Source organism: Plecotus auritus (genome assembly GCF_963455305.1).
Source record: "Plecotus auritus genome assembly, chromosome: 1".
Lineage (NCBI taxonomy): Eukaryota > Metazoa > Chordata > Mammalia > Chiroptera > Vespertilionidae > Plecotus > Plecotus auritus.
The window spans coordinates 171,883,107-171,900,052 of NC_137770.1; the positions used below are offsets into that span (position 1 = coordinate 171,883,107).

General features: G+C 33.6%; 1 protein-coding gene across 1 annotated transcript in view; it reads left to right on the forward strand.

Moving 5' to 3' along the window:
- The window catches only part of TBCK (TBC1 domain containing kinase), a 205,610-nt gene that overhangs the window by 85,528 nt on the left and 103,136 nt on the right, over window positions 1-16,946 (forward strand). Inside the window, exons 11-19 of the mRNA XM_080650862.1 lie at window positions 132-270; window positions 3,954-4,053; window positions 6,258-6,307; window positions 6,467-6,596; window positions 7,984-8,082; window positions 9,981-10,043; window positions 10,533-10,659; window positions 11,867-11,917; window positions 13,394-13,477. Coding sequence (XP_080506988.1) covers window positions 132-270; window positions 3,954-4,053; window positions 6,258-6,307; window positions 6,467-6,596; window positions 7,984-8,082; window positions 9,981-10,043; window positions 10,533-10,659; window positions 11,867-11,917; window positions 13,394-13,477 — 843 coding nt within the window. The remainder of the gene's footprint in view (window positions 1-131; window positions 271-3,953; window positions 4,054-6,257; window positions 6,308-6,466; window positions 6,597-7,983; window positions 8,083-9,980; window positions 10,044-10,532; window positions 10,660-11,866; window positions 11,918-13,393; window positions 13,478-16,946) is intronic.

A 16,946-nucleotide genomic window follows, 5' to 3' on the forward strand; every position in this document is an offset into this window, starting at 1 on the left:
AGTATGTATATTCTTAAGGATATCTTACTATGCTTTTAAGTTTTTACAGTTTTAGAATGTCAGCTATTATTGTCTGTTGCCTTTTAATAAAAACAAAAAGAGATAACTGTGATTCTCTTTGCCATAAATAGATATAAACAGTGATTACCTGGCAGAAAGATCAATTGAGGAAGTGTATTACCTTTGGTGTTTAGCTGGAGGTGACTTGGAGAAAGAGCTTGTCAACAAGGAAATCATTCGATCCAAACCACCTATCTGCACACTCCCCAAGTAAGAAAAGAAAAATGTTGGAAATAAAAAAAAATGTAGTAATAAATTTTTAAAAACAATTTTGATAGCCATTCCAACTAAGTGTTTATCACAGCTATTGGAAGTTAGTAACTTACTTTTTTTAATGAAGTGTCTAAGTATTAAGTTCCCATCAATATTTTTATTATTTTTAATAAATACATATTGTTTTGTTACAAGTAATATGCTTACCCTCCATTTGAAGTTATTATTATGGAATACCTTGTAATAATTGATGTTCAATAAATGAAAAATGTACGAGTCAGAAAGAACAGTAATATTCAAGAGTTAATCAACTAACATGCCTATTATGAGAAACTATTTTCTATTTCCAATTATAAATCAAACATGTAAAGGTACTTGCTTGTCTTAGAGATCATTAAGGACCTAAATCAGTGTTGAGAAAAATCTGCACAACTACACAAGATCCTGGACACCATTCTGTAAGTTAGACTGGAATTTAAATAACAATACAACCCTAAGGGCCAAGGTTATTGCTGTTCCCTTGCTCTTAACATTTATTCATGTAGATGTGAATCTGAATCTCTTGAGTTTCCACTAATGCTCTATCTAACATTTTAATTTTTTTAAATTTCTTTATTGATTAAGGTATCACATATTTGTCCTCATCCCCCCATTCCCATCCCAAACCCCTCCCCACACATGCCCCCTCCCCCCTGTTGTCTGTGACCACTGGTTAGGCTTATATGCATGCATACAAGTCCTTTGGTTGATATCTCCCCCTTACTCCCACCCTCCCCTACCTTCCCTCTGAGGTTTGACAGTCTGATCGATGCTTCCCTGTCTCCGGGTCTGTTTTTGTTCATCAGTTTATGTTGTTCATTATTTCCCCTAGATGAGTGAGATCATGTGATACTAGAAATACACTTATAAGAACCGAAAATGAGACAAGCAATATTGGTTATGCTGAGAGGCAAATGAATCAGTCTGTAGTGAGTTTCTTTCTGGGCCAACAGTTCTTTTGAGTCCCAATTTCAATGTCAAACAATTCCTTGTGTGTACATGTCAGCAATGATATTTCAGTTCTGGATGGTGGACAAATGGTGGTAATGCAGGTCCGACCCTCTCTGGTTTGGTCCTGGGCAACCTGCAGTGACGCACAGCTGCTGACTGCTAGTATGGCAAGGCGTCGTCAGCATCTTCCATCTCTGGACTGTTTCTCTTCTGTCTTCATGGCTGGAGTAGTCCTGTCAATTCCTCTCTGTTGCAGGAATCCACATGGTCTTGGAGGTGTTTTCTGAAAATATACAAACATATTCTCAACCAAAAGTTAATAAAGGAAACTTTTCTATAAATTTGGCTTGGGATCCTTTTTCATTTTTTGCCCAAATGATTCTCCTTTGGCTTGTTTTGACACCATGTGTGTTTTTCATGGGTGTCTTGCTGTTAGCATTACAAATGAAAGTTAGTTTTCTAAAGTAAAAATTTTCTAGATGTAATTTACTTACAGGATATTTTTCCTTACATGATATTCTTCTACTATCCCCCCTTTTTTGATTTAAATATTAGGAGGCTTTTGGAAATTTTATAATGTAGTCTTGATAGCTTTTAAATTTTAATTTTTTGCACTAAAATATGACTGCTTTAGGTTCATTACATGTTATGTAATTTTACCATGAGATGAACTACCAATAAAAATTTTAGTTAACACTTTAGGAACAGCTTTTTGTCCAGTACCATTAATTTTTCTAGAACATTCGCTTATTTCACTTAGCCAATTTAAATTAGTCTGAGAACTTGACTACTATTTTACTGTCCAACTTAATAGTCTAACAACAATCTTATTTTACCCTGTAAATATTAGTGGAAAGGATTATTTGCCTTCTTGAGTAGGCCCTGAGCATTCCTGGTGCTAGGCTGGATTTAGATATCAAAAACCCACTTCCCCACACCATGGATGCAAGACAACTCAAACAAGTCTTGTTGCAGTTGAGAGGGCAGCTGCTGTCGGCCAAGTCTCTGTCTGTTACCTGGGTCCCGATTTGAGCTGGGCATGGGAAGCGAAGCAGCCATGGGGGCAGGAGACCTCCCTCAGAAGGGGTGAGGGTTCAGGCCCCTGCAAAGTTGGGGGGGTGAGGGTCTGTGCCCCACCTCTGTTGACCCCAAGTTCTCTCCTGATGGCCCCTCTGCAACTGTGCCTGTCTTAGGTTGTTCCTTCCCTGAGGAATCTTACCCGTTTCTGGCTAACTAGCCATCCTCCGGGGCCAAGCAGGGTGATGTGAGGTTCAGTTCTGTCTCCTTGGTAGCCTATGGCCCTGTGACCTCCACGCCCAGCACCTGCCTTGGGATCCCCTCGCCTGCTGGCGGGGCCCTGGCACTGATCACATATCTTGGGGAACCCAGGTTTCTTCTCCAGGGAGGGCCCAGCTCACACCACTGGGTGAGAGACAGATCCATGGTACCAGCCACCATGAGGCTTCAACCTCAGCATGAACAGAAAGCTCAGGCAACAGCTGTGGGCAATTGGACTGTGAGAAGAGGGACCCTCTTGGCCAAAAGGGAAAGAGGGGCCAATATAGAATGCTCAGGTGCCTTTCCAGGGGGCCTTCTACACAGTGGAAGGGATTAAATCCTTAAATGTCCTTTTTAAATTGCTGCCAGTCATTCAAAGAATTAGTTGGTAAGTTTTTTTGGGATAATTGTACATAATGCTGTTGTAATTCTAAAATATCAAGAGATGTGTTACCTTTGTCTCCAAGCACCAAAAACATGATTTTTTATTCCCAAGGGTGCGAGGTACTATTATAGGTAGTGGGGGTAATACAAATCTGGGAAAAATTATAATGACATTGTAGAATAATAGCATGTAAGGATATTCTTTGCTCTAGGCCATGGCAATTCCATTTCAAACTGGCTGTCAATTTCTTTTTGTATAGACAAGATCTTAGTTACATTTTCTGCACCTCTCCCAGATTTTCGGACTAGATTTTATTATTATAGGTTATTGTAGATATCACCTGCTGATGATTTCTTTCCCTCACATGTTAAATTTTAGGTTAATTATTTGAGTAGACCATTGACTTTCTACTTTTTTCTCTCTTAAACTAATTTTTAAATATTAACTTCAATTATACTGCTCACATTGAATTAGGTAGAAAATTAAATAAAATGAGAGAAATTCTAAGAACAAATACTTTAAAGGATATATAAATTCTCAAAAGTAATTTTCTGAAATTCTAAACAAATTTCATATACTCATTATTCGATATTCTTTCCCCTGTGAAATCATGATCATTATGTAAGGTTTTTGTTTTTTCTCACTTTATCGTTCTTCACTCATATATACTTTCTCAGGATCACATTTGAACAGCAAAGTAATTTTCGTATTGAACCTGACTTAAGAAATAGTGTAAATCACACTCTGATATTGCTAAATGCTTTATTTTTATACACTATATTTATACTTACTCACTATACACTATACACTATACTTATACACTATATTCATACTTACATATTTTAAAATTAGAATTGTTTAGAGAATTTTCAAACAGCAGTTGTATTTTTTATTAACCCATTAAATCTAAAATTTCTTTCTTTCATGGAAGGATTCATGATTTAGAATAAAATTTCTTTTGTAGAAGAAACACTAAATTGAATTTTGTGTACCCATTAAAATAACAATTTTTTAAAATTTCTTCTAGTTTTCTCTTTGAAGATGGTGAAAGCTTTGGACAAGGTCGAGATAGAAGCTCACTTTTGGATGATACTACTGTGACATTGTCATTATGCCAGCTAAGAAATGTAAGATTATATTTAGCAAATATCAAATAATGTAAAATAATATTTAGCAAATTTGCCTGAGATCTTTTTTTTAAGAAACCTTACAGATACACATGAAGCCTTGAATTCCTCCCTAAATTCAAAATATAAGAGAGTTTCTTTAGTGTATGAGCCCACGTACAGCAGTATTGGAAATGCATCTGTATATCTTCAGCTTTAGTGTATATACTGTCTCATCGCTCAAAAAGTGGTTTTATTTACCTTTTTACCATCATAAGAGTTCTCATTTCTCCACATACTTGGTAACACATAGTATCATCAAATTTTATTAAATTATTGCTCCAAAAGGAGCAGAATGGTATTTTGCTATAATACTGATGTTTAATTCCATGATTATAGTGTAGATATGAGTTCTTTCATGTTTTTTGACTGTTTGCTTACCTCTTCTGTGTGTGACTGATTCATCTTTTGCCAATTTTTTTATTGAGTCATTTCTTACTGAGTGGAGGACTTTTAAAATGTATTCCAAACACAGAGTCTTTGTTGGCTATATGTGGTGCAAATTTCTTCTAATCTCTGGCTTCTCCTTTAAGTTTTTGAATAGTATCTTTTAATTAATAGAATTCTTACTTTTATCAGTGTTTTTATAGTTAACTATGTTTTATTTGTTATATTTTACTTACTGTTACTTATTTAAAGTTATACCAAGGTTATCAATATATTTTGTATAATGTTCTTCTATATTTTCTTCTAAAAGATTTCAATAAAAAATTATTTGCAAAAACAAAAAATACAAAAATAAATAAAAATATTTTTTCTATAAATATTAGAAAAAATGTTAACAGTGCTGATTTTTAAAGTAATATGGAAACCAAAGAATAACTCTTACCTTACACTTTCTGTACAGGTGTTTTTGCCCTTTTTTGCCTTTGATATGCTAAAATTTTAATTAATAAGAACAGCAGAAGATATATTTAAAAGTAATATTTATGACTTAAAGGATAGTAAAACTCAAACTTTAAAAATTATATATTAATAATGCAGTGAAACTTGGGGAAATTTTAATCTGTGAAAGAAATACCTAAAGATTTAAAGGCAAAATAGAGTAAGTGCATACATGGCATGTCAAATTTTAGAGAGAAGCCATGCATAAACCAGTGTTTGCCAGATTCTCAGTGTTGGATGAAAGGTTTTTCTTTGGCTTTTAAAAATTCTGGGAATAATGCTAATGGAAGTGCATAAGTACTCAAATCAATAGAAGGTCGGTGCCGGCTGCACACAGAGCCTGAACCTCTGTGTCAATCCCATAGGAGCAGATACTCTGCTTTCAAGTTGGAAGGTGCACTGAAGAACAGAGCAGCAGGCAAGGTGGTGATAACCTGAATCACATGCTTAGGATGTGTCTCAGATTTTACTATACTGTGGCCTGTCTTATGTTTTTGAAGAATGCCTATAATCCTGCATGTTATGTTATTATTGAAAAACATTATTATAATGACTTTTAAAAAAGATAATTAAGAGAATTGAACTCATCAATATTTGAATCATACATATTCAAAATACGTTGTGAAAAATTTTTTGAATTTTATTTCATTAGTACCCTTACTATTGTCTTAGTTTGTATTAATTACAAAGTAAAAATAAGTAAATCAAATTGAGTTTTAAATTAAGGGATATATATTTTTAAAGTACCTTTTAAAATAACCTTCATCTATAATAATAAAAGCATAATATGCTAATTAGACCAGACGTCCTTCTGGACAATCTTCCAGATGAAACTGGGGCTGCAAGAGAAGCCCCGGTCCCGGGTGCCTGCCAGCAGCCGGAGGGAAGCCAGTGCCAGCAGCCAGGGGATGGAAGGCCTGCTCTTGCACGAATTTCATGCATTGGGCCTCTAGTATGATTTAAAACTATATTATCCATGTATTAAATTTTATACTAATTTCAGTAATCCTGAATTGTGTTTGGGAAATATCATAGTAGAGGTCTAACACAAGAGACACCTGGAGGTAAAAATAATCAACATACAAAAACTGTGCTTCAGAGCTAAACTTAATCACTAGAGGCATAATGTATTTGTATATTTATGATAGGAATGGATTTTAAATTTTATACTTCTAGTACCTCACATAAATTCATAAGTTTTATATTATGTTGCTTTTTAAGTGCAGTTCAGTGTTCTGTCTCAGAGTCTCAAACATAATATTTTCTCTTTTAATTTACAGAGATTAAAAGATGTTGGTGGAGAAGCATTTTACCCACTACTTGAAGATGAGTGAGTATATATAGTCTCCTTTTACACTTATTTTTCTTCATTGTTTATGTTAGATTGGTAACAAACATATATGTTCAATGAAGAGCATTTCCTAAATAAAACACTTAATATGGAGTTTTGTTTTGTTTTAATTTTGTACCTTTTGTTTCTCTTTTACAGCCAGTCTAATTTACCTCATTCAAACAGCAGTAATGAGTTGTCTGCTGCTGCCACGCTGCCTTTAATCATCCGAGAGAGGGACACAGAGTACCAGCTTAACAGAATCATTCTCTTTGACAGGCTGCTAAAGGTAGGGATTCTAATGTGGAAAGTGTTCTAAGAGCCCATATACAGTCCTTGTTTTTTATTTCTTCTGTAATTATTAGGGACTCTTGATGTCATGAGAAAACTAATTTTTATAACCTATCTTTTCTGATTAACATTTAATTACAAAAATGATACATGTTCATAGTAAATAAAACTTAAAAGTAAAAACAAATGTAAAAAAGTAAAAATGATATAGGATTATATGTAAAATCATATTAGATAATAGATTAATATCCATACTGTTTAAAGAACACTTAAAAATCTACAGGAAAAAGCACTAATATTGAAAGAAAAAGAACATAATAGAAATACAACTAGTCAGTAAATCTATTCAAAATATTTATCCTCACTAAGAATGAAAAAAATTTTAATAGGTTTTTTTGATAACCAAATTAGTAAAGTGAGCAAAGGCATATTAAGATTGGACCTCTTATTCCTTTGGAATAAGTATAAATTGAAACAGTACATAAGGCAATTTGAAAGTATATATGAAGAGCCTTAAAAATATCCATACCCTTTGTCCTAATAATTCTTTTCTAGAACTCTCTCCTAAAGTACAAATTTATAAAGGGACAAATTTATATGCAAGGATATAGAAGTAGCCATAATAATAACACATTTATTGAATACTTTCTATATGACCTGATATTTTACAAAGTGCTGTGCATAAATTATTTAACCCATATGAAGCTGATAGTATTATTTACACATGACTCCTTGTTAATTCTTTCATATCACAAAATAGAGAGAAATGTTTAAAAACAGTAGAATCAGCTCACTTCTTTGTTTGTATTATATAAGATTTACAGAATATAGGGAACCATTCCACTGCCAACTTAATATCCTATATAATAAAAACCTAATATGCTGTGTCCAGTCGTCCATACACCAATCAAAGCGTAATAAGCTACTGATATGCTAAGACTGCTCAACCACTCGCTATGACGTGCACTGGCCACCAGGGGGCAGACACTCCGACTGGTAGGTTAGCTTGCTGCTGGGGTCCAGCCCATCGGGACTGAGCGAGATGGGCCAGACATGCCCTGGAGTCCTCCCACAGTCCCTCCCTGGCTGGCTAACCTCCTGCGTCCCTCCCTGGCCCCAGTCATGCACTGATGGGGTCCCTTGGCCTGGCCTGCATCCTCTCGCAATCTGGGCTGAGGGACCTCCTACCCCCCCCCCAAGTGCACGAATTCTTGCACCAGGCCTCTTAGTGTATTAATAATACCAAAGTAATAACACCAGAGATACTTTGAAATTTATTTAAGATCTCTTTCAACTTTATCACTGATCTATATTCAGGACTTTCTAGACTAAAATATGCTACTTGATAATTTGAAACATTTTTCATATCTTTCTTTCATCTGTAGGCTTATCCATATAAAAAAAATCAAATCTGGAAAGAAGCAAGAGTTGACATTCCTCCACTTATGAGAGGTTTAACCTGGGCTGCTCTCCTGGGAGTTGAGGTAAGAAAGAAAAGAGAAAGTTAGAAGTTGGTTATAATAGTACTAAGAAAGAAGGAAGAAGTAGGAAAGTACTTTCCAAATACATATTTTTCAAATAGTTAGAAAGTTATATAGTAAAATATAAGCATTAAGAATATTTGGAAATTTTAAGTGAAAGGACTAGAGAAAAAGAATAGATTAGCAAAATGTAATTGAAGATTTATTAGATTATATTATTTAATATTTCATTTAATGGAGCTCATAGAAATTATCTTGATTATTAATTTTCAAATCAGATTATTTTAAGACTATATATACCAGCTATAAGCATATTATCCTGCCTATAAAGTATATTTATTTAGGAATAGGCTTGCCTGTTTATAAGTGGCTCTAAGTTTGGAGAAATCCTCCATCAATTTGAACCTTATAAAAAAATCATTAACAGCCCTAGGTGGTTTGGCTCAGTGGATAGAGTGTCAGCCTGCAGACTGGAGGGTCCCAGGTTTGATTCCAGTCAAAGGCAAATGCTTGGGTTGCAAGCTCAATCCCCAGTAGGGGATGTGCAGGAGGCAGCCGATCAATGATTCTCTCTCATTATTGATGTTTCTATCTCTATCTCCCTCTCCCTTCCTCTCTGAAATAAATAAATAAAATATATATTTTAAAAATAATTAACATAATTTAGTGCTTTTTTGGCACATCTATCTCACAAGAACCATGCTGCCAAGGCAAACTACTTTGTCTTGTACAACACCTGATCTGTTGGCAGTGAGGAAAGGAGAGGTGTGACAAAATTATTACAGTGACTTGCAGTACTAACAGAGAACTCTGGTAACAGCAGTCATGATAATGGGCCACATTCTTGCCCCGTTTTTTTTGTTGTTGTTGTTGTTTTCCAGGCAATTTCTTTGTCATCCTGCCTTCAGATATTCTCTTATCAATGTCTTATGGCTACCCATCATGCATTTTTTTCCTGAATTCCCTCAACTATTTTTAATTCTTTTCAACTCACTGTTAAAAGAATTTTATTTATTTATTCCTGATTCCTTTGATGAGATTCTACAAACATCTTTGAGTTTGAGTGGCTGCTTTACAAGAATGCCTATTGTTCCATATAATACATTAATAGTTAGAATTGTAGAACCACATAATGCTAAAGTTCAAGAGGACTTTTGAGGTCAGGTTGTCTATCTGTCATTAAATAGACGTACCATAGAAGTTGATGTACCAGCAAGTAATGTCATAATTTTTGAACCCCAAATTAGTGGCTCTTTCTACACCATTACAGTAAACCTAAGTTATAAGAATTGTTCCATGCTTGGTCCTATTGAACATGACTAAATTTGAAATTGTTTATTCAATTATTTATTCTGTACCGGTATAACTAAAAAGTGTAAATGATCCATTTAATCCCTTAGTGATTCCATACCTATGTGATGTTCTACTCTTAAATTTATTTCAAACTTCTGCTTCCTGTGCTGAACTAGCATTCCTTTAAACAGGTCCATTTTATTTTTGCTTTTATTACCAACTTTAACAGGAAAATTTCTTGTGGGATGGCCTCCTGTGCTTTCTTTCCCCCAAAATTGACAATGTTTGAGGTAAAAATGAATAGAGAGTAACAAGGCTGTATTGTGTGCTGTGGAGGCTAGAGTGTTTGACTAAGTATGTTCATTTGCTACTTGACTCATCCAACACTTTTGTCTTCTGGAACAAAATGGCAAGTTGTCCCGGATTTTCATCACAGATTATCAAAACTGTAGAGAATTTTTCTGAGAGGTATACTTCGGTTTTTAATGTTCCCACCTATAATTGGGTGGGTTTTCAAAGATAGATGTTTATAAAAAGTATATTTATATACATTAATAATTTATCAAGGATATGATGAATTAATATTATTCTCTTTTTATTTTTTTCAGGGGGCTATTCATGCCAAGTATGATGCAATTGATAAAGATACTCCAATTCCTACAGATAGACAAGTATGATTTAGATTTTCTTTAACAATCTAAGATAATTTTGCCAAATCTTTAAATTATAGAAAGGCAAGAGGTAATTTTCTTCTTTTCATTATGCTCAGCAGCCATCATATTCATATGCTGTTTGAGTAAGCATAACTTTTGTATCAGAAGTTAGTGAATTAAAACTGTCCCTAAAAGGAATATAGGCCAAGTGACTTTTCTTAGTAATTGTACTCTTTTATCTGTAGAATTTGCCCTTTATTTAGACAAGGTTGTAAAGGAAGATTTTTTTGGAAAATATATTGATACATACCTTTTCAAAAGAAATGGTCTGTTTTCCTTAAGTGTACAACCTTTTCATTGTTTCCAGAGTGTTAATATAAAATTCAAAAACTTTAGATGCCAGGATTATGTAATTATCTATTCTGAAATTTATAATAAAAATTTTTTTCATTACCTTGGGTTTTATTGGAAATCACAGTTTCATCTTATTGTTTTGCTATTCTACAGATTGAAGTGGATATTCCTCGTTGTCATCAGTATGATGAACTGTTATCATCACCAGAAGGTCATGCAAAATTTAGGCGTGTATTAAAAGCCTGGGTAGTGTCCCATCCTGATCTTGTGTATTGGCAAGGTAACTTTTTTCCCCAGTTATTAAGACTCTTTTTGAAGTATATGGAGCATGTTGCATGACTGACAGTTTTAAAAATTAAAATAATCAAAACATTCTTGGCTTTGAGAAAAGTCAATACTAAAGCTATGATCCATTTATTGAAAGGTTTATATGAGAACTTTTTAAAAAAACGTTGCCTAAATGCCAAGTAGAGATCATTTAAAGGCATGATATTTAATGAGACAGTTTGCCATCATGTTAATTAGGAAAGTAGAAAGAACATTTTGTGTGATTGTAATCCTTGTGGATACATTGTCTCAGTGCTTATGAAAATAATCAATTAATTTTATAGCATAAATAGTTTGGGGCTAGTTGATATTTTACCATTTATTTACTTACAATTTACGCTTAACCTGTTTATTGGAAATTAGGGAATAGGATACCACCCTAAACTATTTATTTTATTTATTATCTCTTTAAAAAACATCTTTAATGTTCAATATCCTTGATTCTTACCATTCTCATTATTATTTTTTGTGGTTATTGATAAATTCATGCATGAGAAATCCATTCTACCCAGTCCTATATTTGCATTTGTTGTAATGAACAGTGTTGTTATTTAATATTTAAATTCTCTATTTCTAGCCGAACTTAAAATTAAGCTATTATTTTTCTAAGCTCTGTCCATTTTAGAGGAATTCTATGTCTTCCAAACAATTATAGATAGATTTATGTATGTTCTGTCAGTATGACAACATATGAACGGCATTATTATCAATAAAAGGAATATGTCACATATTTGTATTTCACTGCACAATTTTTAAAGGGTCTTTTTTCATGATACCAAAGAAACGTATAAGACAAATCTCCTCTAAGATGAGGAAATATGCCTGGAGATGTTAAGTCATTGCCAAGAACACACAGGGTCAGAAATGGGACTATATACCAAGCCTTCTATCATCTTTACATTTTGCTATTAGTATATTTCTCTCTTAAACTCATAATAATATTGATAATAATAAAAGCTGATTTTTATTGGGCACATACCATGTGCTAGTCATTATCAGTTACTCCCCACAGTAACCCATAGATAATATATTTCTGGATGAATAGTACTTATAATGCTTAATCTATAGAGAGGTAATGCTGAGAACTGAATAAGGTATATATCTACAGTTCTACTTAATTATGTTTATTTGAATTCTTTTCTTCAACCCCTCCCCATCAGGTCTTGACTCACTTTGTGCTCCATTCCTATATTTAAATTTCAATAATGAAGGTAAGCTTATTTATCAATTAAATAATTGTGGTGCATATTATTCTAAAATATTTTATTCAAACATGAAAGGTTTTTGTTTTTATTGTAAGGATCTTGCTTGCTTTCTAGGAGATAGTATAAATATCTGTGAGATAATCTGTTGTATAATTTTAGAGGGTGTGAAGAATTTATTATTGGAGAGTTTCTGTTGTGATCGGGCAGTGACTAGAGATTTAGAAAGACTCTGACTAATTATTCTAAAAAAATCCATCTACTTTGGCGACCGTTTTTATGAACATAGGAGAAAATTTTGACTTCTTTAGAGATTAGGTTTAGACTGTATATATTTCCTAAACAGTTTATAAAGGAATTCATATTAATCTTGTATCTCCAAAGCCTATTATTTCAACCACTACCTTCTTAATGAAAACTTTTCTCATTCTCCCTCCTAAACCCAGCACTTTGTATTTCAGGGAAGTATTTGTGTATGTTTTGTGTTCTAGTTACTTATTACTAATATAGTAATCCTTTTTTTTTTTTGGTTAGCAGCTTTTTAAAAAAATTTTTTAGTGATTGATTTTAGAGGGTCAGACAGACATCAGTTTCTTGTTCTACTTATTTATGCATTTATTGATTGCTTCCTGTATGTTCCCAGACTGGGGATGGAACCCGCAACCTTGGCATATGGGGATGACACTGCAACTAACTGAGCTGCCCAGCCAGGGCAGCAGCACCTTTGTTTAATGATGGATTTTTTTTCTGTTTTTTATTCCCCTGTTATAATGCCTTTATTATAGTAGATTTTTCAGTAAATATTTGTTACACTTAATGGACTCAAATCTCTAATGATATCATCACATATAGAACGTATTTACCATTATATATAACGTAACTCTCTAGAAGCCTCAATCTCAAAATCTTCATTTTTTCAAATTCTATTCATGTCAAGTTTTGCATAGATTTCTGGAAATAAGTAGAGATAGCATAATCCAAGAGAACTAAAATTTTGTAATTTTAATGGGCTTAAAAATGCACTGTTCTGTGATATTTCTCATTTTCTAGACTACAAGTTTGTTATGTTTAGTTAGGAATATGCCATTATTACACATATTGCTCCAAGAATAGTAAGCAATCTGTGTTTGAAAAAATAATTTATGACTAGGGTTCCTAAATCCAAGTTCTGAGGCTTTTTTGTTTTCATCAACAAAAAATAAGGATGTTTGGGTTTGTATAGCTCATTAATAATGGCCATGATTAGAGATTTTTAAAATTTGTAAAGTTCAGATAATAAAGGTTTTTATTATTGTGGGATAACAATTTCTATAGTAGTTTGAAATTGAAAAGTTACTAGGTGGCTATCTTTTGTTGTCCAAATTATTTTCTGTTTTAAAGAGCAAATTTTTTTCTTTAAATTTGTGTTTCCATCAATAATTAGCATAAACTTATTTAATAGTAGTTAAATAATTTGTTGTATGCATTTGCCTTATTCTTTCTTAGCCTTGGCGTATGCGTGTATGTCTGCTTTTATTCCCAAATACCTGTATAACTTCTTCTTGAAAGACAACTCACATGTAATACAAGGTAAGCATTAAATGTCTTTCCTTCTTTTTAAGGGAATATACTATGTCATGTAACCAATACTCCGTTAAATTTATGATTTTGACCCAATAAAATAGGTTGATAATGCTCACTAAAACCAGCGAAGAGATCTTAAGTTTAGTCTTTATTCCAAGTCCCCAGCCGAATTAGGGTTTTTTTTTTCCAATGACTGTTCAATATCTGATCTCAGTTCAGTTCAAATTTAGGCATGCTAGTTTAAGAAAATAAAAGTCTTGCTATTTTTCTCTCTCACAGTTAAAATTCCCCATAAAAATTTTCACCATGGACCAAGCTTATTATGAATTAGAAAAAGTTTAAACAGTATTTAATTATGTAAATAAAGAGAATATTAAAAACACTTCTCATTTATCTCATTCCCCATGCTTGAACGCCCAAAATATTCTTCTTCTGTCTTCTACTTTCCTAAAATACACACCTTTCTTCAGAGTTCAAGTCATAGAGTAACCCACTTGTGAATTCTTACATGACTATGCTCGCTAGCCACAGTCAAACTTTTAATATAATTCTCTGAACTCCTTTTTGGTACAATGTAACCAAAGTTAATAATAAACACTTTTGAATCAGGCAAACTTTGTTTCAAATGTAATTGGGTTAATTATTTTGTAATCTTGGACAAATAATGTATGTTTGCTATGTATAATTTTCCTAATATCTAAAATAAAGGTTCTTGTAAAGGTTAAACATAAAATATGTCAATGCATGGTATATAGAAACTTTCTATAACACTAATGACTTTTATTTTGTTTTTACTATTGTTACTATCATTGCTATTGTTATTAAAATTATTTTGTTAATATTATTATCATGATATTATATATCATGTCTTATCTTTAAACAAGAATCTAAATGTTTTAAGGGCAGAAAATTTTCATATACTTTTGTATTTCCTTTGGGACTGACTGCAAAGCTGGTCACATAGTTTTCCCATTTACTAATTGTATGCTACTTTTCAGATGCTGCCTTCATTTAAACTTTTTATTTATAATGTATGTCATCAACTCAACTACATTTCAACAACTTGAAACTAGTAGTGCTTTGTTTTATTTATATTTATATAAAAATATGGTTTGATATAATTCACTTAGTTTGAATACATGAAGCAGCAAATACAGGCTATGTGCAATTCATTAAGCATTCTCAATAAGTGGGATCTCAGAAATATTTTCACTTATTTAGCATGAGTATAAAATTAGAACATCAGAAATAAATATAATGAGAAAATAACTAGAAAGGCAGTAGAAATGGAAATGTAAATTAAATAGATAAAGAGGCTAAAAATAGAAGGAAGAAAAGAATACGGATAAATAGCGCAGCACATAAAAACATTTATTTTCCAGCATCATTTACCTTGAGTATAGAGAAAAATAATTTAAACTTTTATAAAATATTGTTTGTGTTTATAAGCACACCAAGTCATGTTCAGCGTTCTGTGTCTACAATGTAGATAGGTACTAGAAATTGATATAATGATCCAGTGTCTCTCTGTTAATTTTGAAATGCAAATTCTATTGATTTATATTTGTATTTAGAAATGTTTTGAAATGAATATGCCTAATACCCTGCATGTTCCTAGAATGTGGACTTGTATAAAGTTGGGATTAATTTAAGAATGTTTTTTAGAGAGCAACAAGATTTTGCTTTGATTTTTTTATAATAAAAGATGAGTATATTTTGGGGGGAGGAAGTTGTTTTTTTCTTGTAGGTTAGTTTAGTAAAGCCATCCAATTTCGAGAGTCATGCAATGTTATCTTCTAAGAATTTAAGAAGTGATGTCCTTTAAGAGCGTGGCTTATGTCTTACTAATTGGTATGCATTCCACACTTATTCATACTTTCCTTATTATGCTTATCAGTGATATTTATTTTAGAATGGACGATGTACTCTGTAAGATTCCAGCCATTCCTGTCTGAAGAAGCTTCAATGAAGGCCCAAGTTCTTGTAGGGTTTCTCTTGTAGACTGGGGACCACATGGTCAATTGGTAGCACCACAAGCCTGGCAGCTAGAGGTCTTATCAAATCCCCCATAAGACTATGAATGAGGAAGCACAAAGGAAGGCCAGAAACCTGGGGTGCACTGGCCAAATAAGAACTGAGGGTTCATGGCCTAGTACAGTTCCTTCCTGCCCAAGGTAACATAGTTGATTAAAATTGAACACCAGTGGGCTATTGCATGAAATCAGCCCCTCAGCACTCTGTGTTCACAAGCTACACTTTTATTTTATTCCCTACCTCCTGCTTCTGCCATCCCAGAATACTCTTGAGTGAAATGTCAGGCCCACTATTGTACAATATTAGAAATTTTGCAATAAATTATTTATGCTGGTAAAAAAAAAAAAGAGTAGATTTAAAACACCTTGGATGATACCAGAGGCAATATGCAATGTAAATAATCTGTCAAATAGTGACTAAAGACAAACTGAAAGCACTGAAGGTAAAAAGTAATCACATTAGTAGTTGTGCAACAAAAAAGGTGATTCTCTAATCCTCAGTTAAATATAAGTCAGCAATAGAATGCTGTTATTTTTAAAGTTAATGTGAACTTGTAATATTAGCTGAACTTTCTTTTTTTTTTTAAATATATTTTATTGATATTTTACAGAGAGGAAGGGAGAGGGAGAGTTAGAAACATCGATGAGAGAGAAACATCGATCAGCTGCCTCCTGCACACCTCCTACTGGGGATGTGCCCGCAACCAAGGTACATGCCCTTGACCGGAATCGAACCCAGGACCCTTCAGTCTGCAGAACGACGTTCTATCCACTGAGCCAAACCGGTTAGGGCTGAACTTTCTTATATAAAAGCCTGGAAATAATATTTTTCCAAATTTGTCAGGCCCCTATTAAAGCATAGTCCCTAGCTGGATTTCTGTACTTTAAGAGAGATGAAGCTATTTGGAGGACCTTCAAAAAGCAATTAAAACAGAACTTATAAAATGAATTATCTATAGTATTTATTAAATGGCTGGATAATGTCTAGATGGCCAGTTTTCAAAGGGTCATATTAGATAGCTTCCATTCCAGTAATTGTTATTTTGGCTCTGTATAGATACCTATTTGAAAATACAGAAACTGGGGATCGAAAAAATGGTGGTGGAATAGACAGATGTATCCCGAGCCTTGTCCCGGAGCAGATAGAAAGAACAGCTGAGGGTCGCATGGGGAGTATTTGTTGGTGAGTTGAGGGACAGCTATACTCCAGGAGATGGTGGGGGACTGCTGGACAGGACTCCCCTGACCAGGCAGCCCCAACTGCTGCTGGGTTCCCTCCCAGAGCGGCCGGCTAGGACACGGAGACTGCGCCATCTTGAAGGGGAAAGAGGATATTATCGGAAGCCTGAAAATCTACAACTGCGGCACCCACCGAACAGCTGCGAACCCAAGAGCACCGGTCCCCAGTTGGCGTAAACACGCAGATTCAGAGGAGTGCTACA